General features: G+C 38.2%; 1 protein-coding gene across 1 annotated transcript in view; it reads right to left on the bottom strand.

Annotated features, from left to right (window-relative positions):
- LOC122802743 (suppressor of tumorigenicity 14 protein homolog) overlaps window positions 1-7500 on the bottom strand; it is a 910319-nt gene that overhangs the window by 659837 nt on the left and 242982 nt on the right. The window contains exon 7 of the mRNA XM_044072511.1: window positions 1449-1668. Coding sequence (XP_043928446.1) covers window positions 1449-1668 — 220 coding nt within the window. The remainder of the gene's footprint in view (window positions 1-1448; window positions 1669-7500) is intronic.

Below are 7500 nucleotides of genomic sequence, written 5' to 3'. Positions count from 1 at the left end.
AGCACAGTTCCTGGTAATTAAAAAAAAAGAGTCATTCTAGCTTCCTTACAGAGTTTTTTTTCTTAGTCTTGAAGTAAGACTTAGAGATGAGGGGTAAATGTCAGGTGAACTGTCTTTGCTTTGATGGTGAGATCAGAAAGATATATATATATATTTTTTTATATCGTCAACTTAGAGTTGAGAGGTGCTAGATCAGGTAATGGTAGCTGGCACTAGATGAACCAGCTACAACTCTGAGCTAGATACTTTTAAAGTTGCTAAAGCTTTGAAATATACACTAGACTCATGATTACAACAGCAAGAAAATTTCAAGCAAGACAAAACAGATGTAACTGAATTGAACAGGTTTTACAGACAACTACATTGGAAGCAAGCCTAATCTTCCACGAAAGCCATCCATCACTGAGGAATGCAATGACTTTTTTGTAATCTGTAAGCAATAAAAGATATGAATGCATACACAGGGAACTACTGCATCATGAATGCTGTATAACTGAACCAGTGTAAAAAGTAACAGCTCATGTTTTTCACTTTTTTGTACACCTTGGACACCACTAGTCTATATATACTTCCCCTTTTGGTGATTTATGGAAACACACTTTCTCTGTGAGACATACTATGTGATGAAACTTTCTGACTGCTGGGAACATTCACCATTTTCAAGCATTATTAAATCAACAGTATACAGTATCTTATGGAAGTTCTGTTGTGTGATAAGAGTTAGATGCTCCTCTTAAGTGAGATTCTTGCCAATGTCAGTTATAATGTTTGTGAGGAGATCTGACCCTTCTTACACCTTTCTTTTACTTCAGGACAGTAATTATTTTACATAACTGCCGTGCTGTGCTGTGTGGGACGTGTACGTGGTCCACAGAGATTGCAGGTAGACACAAAGTCAAGACTTCCTTACTAGGAGATGCTCATTTTACTTAAGGCTCTCTCCAGACATGGGAAGTTGGCCATATCAGCATTATGCAAGGACATTTGGATATTTCTGATGTATCCCACTATAAGACTTTATACAGAGAGAAAGAGAGAGGTGTTAGGAACATGTAAATGCTGTGCTGGTCGGTTTACAGGGATACACTCGTAAAGCACAGATTGGTTTAACTACCTGGTCCTGTATTCCTTCCTCTAGGCCTACTGAGCATAGAATAACATATTTTGGCTGACCTGCAAAACAGATTCACAAATGAATGCAGCTGGACATTTAGCAATTTTTGTAAGGTTGTAATAGTATTTCTGGTAACATAAGTCATCATGTTGTTTAGCATTTCATACTTAAAAAGGTTATGTTTCTTTAATTGCTAGACATAAGCCGCAAACAAATGTATTTCAGATGACCACTTCTCTGCTAGATGAAACAATAACTGGATGTGGAAAAGTAATAATGGATGAATTAACACCAGACATTATCATATAACTTGTATGATTCTTTAACAACTCACCTTGAAATTAGTTTCTTTGGTGAGGGTAGCAAGTAGTCATATGCTGTAAGTTTATGTGTTGCACAGTTTCCTGGTGATGCTTCATGCAATGTAAGGACTACAAGTCGTACAACATTGTTGGGTGGAACCCGTAATCTCCACTGGTAGTATGACTTCTTAGGATTCTTCAGAGTTAGAGTTCTATTGTTTCCTGGTTTTGCATACAAGTCAAAGGATATGGCTGTGAAACAACAGCAGATGTAGACATGAGAAATATATAAATGTTAAAATACTATAAGTAGAGAAAAAATGCATGGTGTTGAAATTCATAATATTGCATACCACTGATTTTTTTTCCAAATGTAATTTTTTCATTCACACAAAAGAAAGGGAGTTTGGGAACAGACTGTTAGCACCTCTCCTGAGCCAAGTGATGGGAGAATTGCTTCTTAGGGATGGGGTGGGGATGTAGGTAGGGACAGGGGCAGTAGCATAGCTAGGCAGTGCAAGAGGGGCAGCTGCCCTGGATGCAAAATGTTAGGGGGGTCGTGATCAGCCAATCCTGGTCTTTAATGCAATATCGACTTTTAAAAGCTGGTATTGCATTTGCGGTCAAACCTGAGCCCTGTAGCACACATTCTGTGGTCTAAACTGTATCAACTGCTAAGGGTGTCCAGCAAAGAGATGGAGGGTTTATGTGGGAGAAGAGTTGCAAAAGTCAAGCATGACTGTTGAAGAAGGTATGATACTGGCTTTGAAAGAAGAAGGATGGCGACATTTGATGCAACACCACAGACCCAGGTAGAACATGGGAAAAGGAGGCTGATGATGATGATGTTATGCATGCAAAGTATTAAGCAGTTGTTGATGTTTAGTGTACATATAAATGATTTTTTAATGTTGCTGACAAGGACCTAGATATGAGGCTTCTGGCATGGGCAGTAAAATTTAGGCTGGTCTTGTCATACGTTAGGCCCTAGGGTCTAAAGAATATGTTTGTCCCCCGTGGTCAAAGTTTATGGTTGCAGGGTAGGCTGTTGAAAGGAAAAAATGTGCAAGTAACATGTCGGTAATGTGCAGTACTGTAGTGCAAGAGAAGAAGGAGGAGGAATCAGAGTGGGGGATGGGGTGGGGTGGTCCCTGTTAAGTTTGCTATTTTGCTGTTGTACCCAATTTACCACCACCTTTGAAATTAGTTTTTTGTAAGCACCTCTGAGGCAAGTTATTTGTTAAAGATGTAACAGCAGTAAATGAAACCACATTGCAAAAGTGAAATTTCAGAGAACTGTACAGAAGATGAGGACTGGTTTTGAAAAAGTGATTTGAGATTGAAAGGACAATATAATGAATATTATCTTTATAAGAAAGAACTTGCCCAGAAGGGTTGGACAGTGAGGAGATTGTGCAACAAAATTGTGGTAGTTCAGCAGAATTGTCCAGTAATTTTAATATCTGGTAAACTTAAGATCATTTTATTTTATATCACCCTCCTGACCCAGCACAGCCACACACTGCTTCTTCATAACTTCCCCACTCATTCATCCCTGAATCCTCCAGTTCTTCATACTGGGTATCCTGGCAAAGTTTCTTTGCTAAGTGGGCCCATCCTTTGGGAGTCAACTTCAGCTGTAACCAGGCCTAAGAGCAAGGGATCCAATGGGAAGTAGTGAGCGTGGAGCCTTGCAACCATCATTATAGTGTTGGCCAGTCATTTGCCCTAGCTGTGGGAAAAGTTAGTGCAAAAACATCAGTACTTCATTGCCACCTCCTTCATCAATCTGAGATGACCCACAAAACTTCTGGCTTCTACTAGACGTCTCACAGGCATCAGGTTTCCTTCACACCCTCACTCTGAGATAGAAGAGATTTTTTTTTTGCCTTCTTCACCCCAAAAATGCACCTAAGGGTGCGGCTTTGGATATCAGTCTGTGATTTATTTTATTTTATTTTACATTTGCCTACCTGTTGTTGAACCAGTCTGTGGACCATTTTAGCCATGGCCTAGGTTAAACATGATAACAATAAGACAGAAAAGTAAACAGTCAACAGTGCCAAATGAAGCTGACAATAGAAATATGGCTATATAGTCTTATGATTGTCAGTATTCTTGAGCAGAACCTCAATTTAAATACAAGTCCAATTCATACTTAAGCAACAATTCGTTACCAGGGTTGCCATCCATCTGTTTTTTTTTTTCTGGACTATCCATAAATTAAAATGATTGTAAGTCAGGAAAACAATGTACAAACTCCAGTATTTTGTGTAGTAACATAACCAGAATGCAGCAGTTTGTTAAAACTCCACCTTGTATTTACTGTTTTTACATAGACACACACACATACACACACAAACACACACACACGCACACACACACACACACACACACACACACACACACACACACACACACACACACACACACACACACACACACACACACACACAAAAACAGAAAACTAACAAAAAAATAGCTAATGTGATTCTGTTACATTCAAGATCAGGAAAATAAGATGTTCCATCTCCCCATGACCTGCCTGTTTTTTTCATAGAATGGGTATTAGGTGAGTAGAGGAGGGCAGAATAAGGGTTGGAGAAAGGATGGTGCAAAGAATGTGGCTTTGGTCTGATACTGGCCATAGTGAAATGTGGCAACCCTATTGATCACAGTGTAATAAAAGAAAATATCCTAGGTTTGGAAGTTAGAGAGTAGATTTTAGCAGATTAGCTCAGGAAAGTAACGCAACACTTAACAAACAGACATATATCACTGAGATAATATATGACTATAAAATACATAATTATGCTAAACTAAATTAAGAATACGAAATTGAAATTGTACATAAAAAAAATTATAGTAGAAAGTAATACCTATATATACCACTAAATTAAGAATACTAAACTTAAGTTAAACATGGCTAAATACTATTATCAAGAAATGACATACCACACCAATATTCAGTGACTACATATTAAACCAAACGAAGTATAGTAAACTTAAGCTAAACATAAACATGAATCTAGTAGCAAGTAGTTACAGTTTTAACAACAGAAATACTTCCAAAAATATAAATGTATATACCCACACAGCTGGTAAATAAAGTTAAACCTACATCCCTTCCAGCACCTCTCCATAGACCCTTATGCTGAGTATAATGTAGTGGCGTACCTCTCAACCTGCAGACATTGAAAATAGGTATAAAGGCCCTTAAACAGCAGGTACATCCAGCCAAAGATCTGGACATCTAATTAGCATAAAACCTGAATATCAAATAGCAGATAACTTTTTGCTTCCAAGAAGAATGTGAGATACCACTCAGAAACATGCTTAAAAAGCAGAGTGACAAAAATTATTGAAAAATGTAAGCCCATTTTCAGAGACAGTGTAAAATCTGCAAAGTTTAATGATTTGTATTGCAAAACTCTACCACACAGGGTAATTTGTTTTTGCTTCTGAAAAAGGGATATGTAAGATGTGTATCCTCTGTCTTTAAGTTACTGGTGTCACTAGTATGTTGGTCATGTATTGTGGTTTTCTGTGTTTTAGACAGCTTCAGAAAATCACATGTGATAAGGGGGATTCAGAAAATTGTGTGAAGAGGTAAGTCATGCCTGAAAGTATGGACAAATCTTAACAAATAGGTACATCCAGGGGTACCAGGCCTGAAAATAGGTATGTTCCTCCAAAATAGGGACAATTGAGAGGTATGTATAATGAAGGTTATTAGCCGGTCACATAGCTCTCAACTGTGCATCAATCTGAAGAACAGATTTGACTTTGTCTCATATTTTGCCCTTCCTGGTAAAATTTTTAATTTTATGGTAAACCGCTGAGTATTATAGTCATTCAGTGATGCCAGACAGAGTTTTGTACTTGTCATTAATCAGAAAATGCAGTCAATGTAAAATCTGCTGTTCTATTAGCTTTTTAAGTGAAATACGGTAATATTTAAAAATTGCCATTGATTTTAGATTTTGTTACCCATTATTTGCCCCAGTTAAACTGGGAATAAACCCATATGTCACCACTAGATTGCAAAATGGCTCACAGATATGATGCAGATAATCAAAATGGGGAAGTTACCTCCACAAAAAGACCATTTTACCAGTGGAGTCACCCAGGGTTCGGTGCTGAGACGTCTTCTGTTTGGCATCTACTTTTTTGAAGTAAAAGCCAATACCAAAGGGCTCTGTCTGTCTATATTTGTAGATGACTGCAAGCTAGGAACAATCATTGAATCCCCAAATGACTTTCCCATCTTGCAGGAATGTTGTACCAAATAAATAACTGATGCCAAAATCATGGAATGAAACTAAATGCCAAAAAATGCATTACTGTATCCTTTGGGAAGTCATCTATCCTGGGGAACTAATGTATTGACAATGCAGCTCTAAGAATTGATGCAATTGTTCAGGATTTGAACATTTATGTGGACAGTGATCTAACCTTTGACCACCATGTGTCTATTGTCATAAGGAAGTCCTTCTGTATTGCACAGCTTATAAACAAAGATGTGTGTATAGATCTAGGGATGCCATTGTCCCTCTTTACTCAGCCCTCATTAGGCCAGTCATTGAGTATAATGTCCCCTTTGCCATGTATCTATCCAGACACATGCAACAAATGGAACACCCAAAGAGATACCTTATTAAAAGGATACAAGGCCTAAACAACATGCCCTACATGGACCAACTCAAAACCCTGTCACTACACTTGGCACTCTATGGACTGCTAAGCGGTAACCTGTGTCTGGTATGCAAGGCATCCTCGAGTCCATTACAGATGGAGTTACTGCATATCAACAATTCAAATGGCATCAGAAATACCTCATCTAAGGATCTAAACCTCTTCTGCAACATCACCAGACTGGTTTGAAGGGGCAGGTATATCTTACAGAGGATACCACTGCTGTAGAACAGACTCCCATCCACATAAAACAAAGTTCATCCCTGTCCATATTCAAGCACAAATTAGATCTATGGATGAGAAACAGAAAATTTACCCCAGAACTGCCCCTGTACTACTAATGGACAGAGGCAGCTCCTAAATGCTTTAGCCCCTGCATGGGTCCCCTCCAACTATCTATGATTGTCATTATGGGTAACATATAATTATTGACCTTGGGATGGGTGTGGCCAATCTATAACCAAATGGGATAGGTTATTTTGGCCACAAAAAGGGAAACTGTCTAGGCTTCAAATGGCCCGCAAGGGCAGCTAGCTTAGTATAACATATGAAGCTATTAGTTTTGGCTTTGTCCAGAATTCTTGAGCAAAGATGTTTATGCAAGCAGCTTTTTGGCTAGCTTGTGCCAAAAAAATAATTGCATTCAGTTTCTTTTATGAAGTATTCCTTAAAGGTTTTCTTGAAGCAATTAGTTTTATTGAAGAAAACTCTTTCAGTGGTATTTATGTTGAAAGGAGGCTTTATGACTTCCAATAGATTGTGACTTCTAAGGCTGTAGGGCTGTTCTGGATGCAATAGTTTGTGGTAAAGTTTTGGATAGTAACTGGGGTTGATTAGTTTCTATGTTAGGATTCTTGGGATTAATGAAGCTCTGTCCCTAATGACAGTAGTCCTGTGATGTTTTTGTTCCATATATTGACACATTGGCTTCATTGTAAGCATTATGCAGAAAGAATATCTGTTCCTGGTTAAGCTGACCTGGAATTTCAGGGAGAGAGAGAAGAATGTATATTAAATATAAATTTTGTTCAAGTCAGAAGAAATTCAGGCTGTCATGGAAATAAGGAAACAATCATTTATTGTTGTGCAATTTTTGGCATAGCTTTGGTTGACTGAGTGCATGACAGGAAGGCTCCTTAAGCTATTACTCAATGTTTTAAAAATGTCATTGATAGTTGGTTACACTTTTTTGCCATTACTTTTCGTACTTTGACTGTAGTAGAATGAAGCTTGTTAATTACACAAAGTACTGTTGGGGAGGGTTTTAACATTACCCTAAAGGAAGTGGGGTCAACAATCAATTATAACTTGGTGTGGGCATGAAGTGGATGTTTGAGAATAAGGATGGGGTGCAAGGGGCAACAGACCCCTTGAGGGACATAGGACAGC

The sequence above is a fragment of the Protopterus annectens genome, chromosome 5.part0 (genome assembly GCF_019279795.1).
Source record: "Protopterus annectens isolate FY-2018-M chromosome 5.part0, PAN1.0, whole genome shotgun sequence".
Lineage (NCBI taxonomy): Eukaryota > Metazoa > Chordata > Ceratodontiformes > Protopteridae > Protopterus > Protopterus annectens.
The sequence above is the reverse complement of the archived record's forward strand: the minus strand, read 5'-3'. Positions and strand labels throughout refer to the sequence as shown.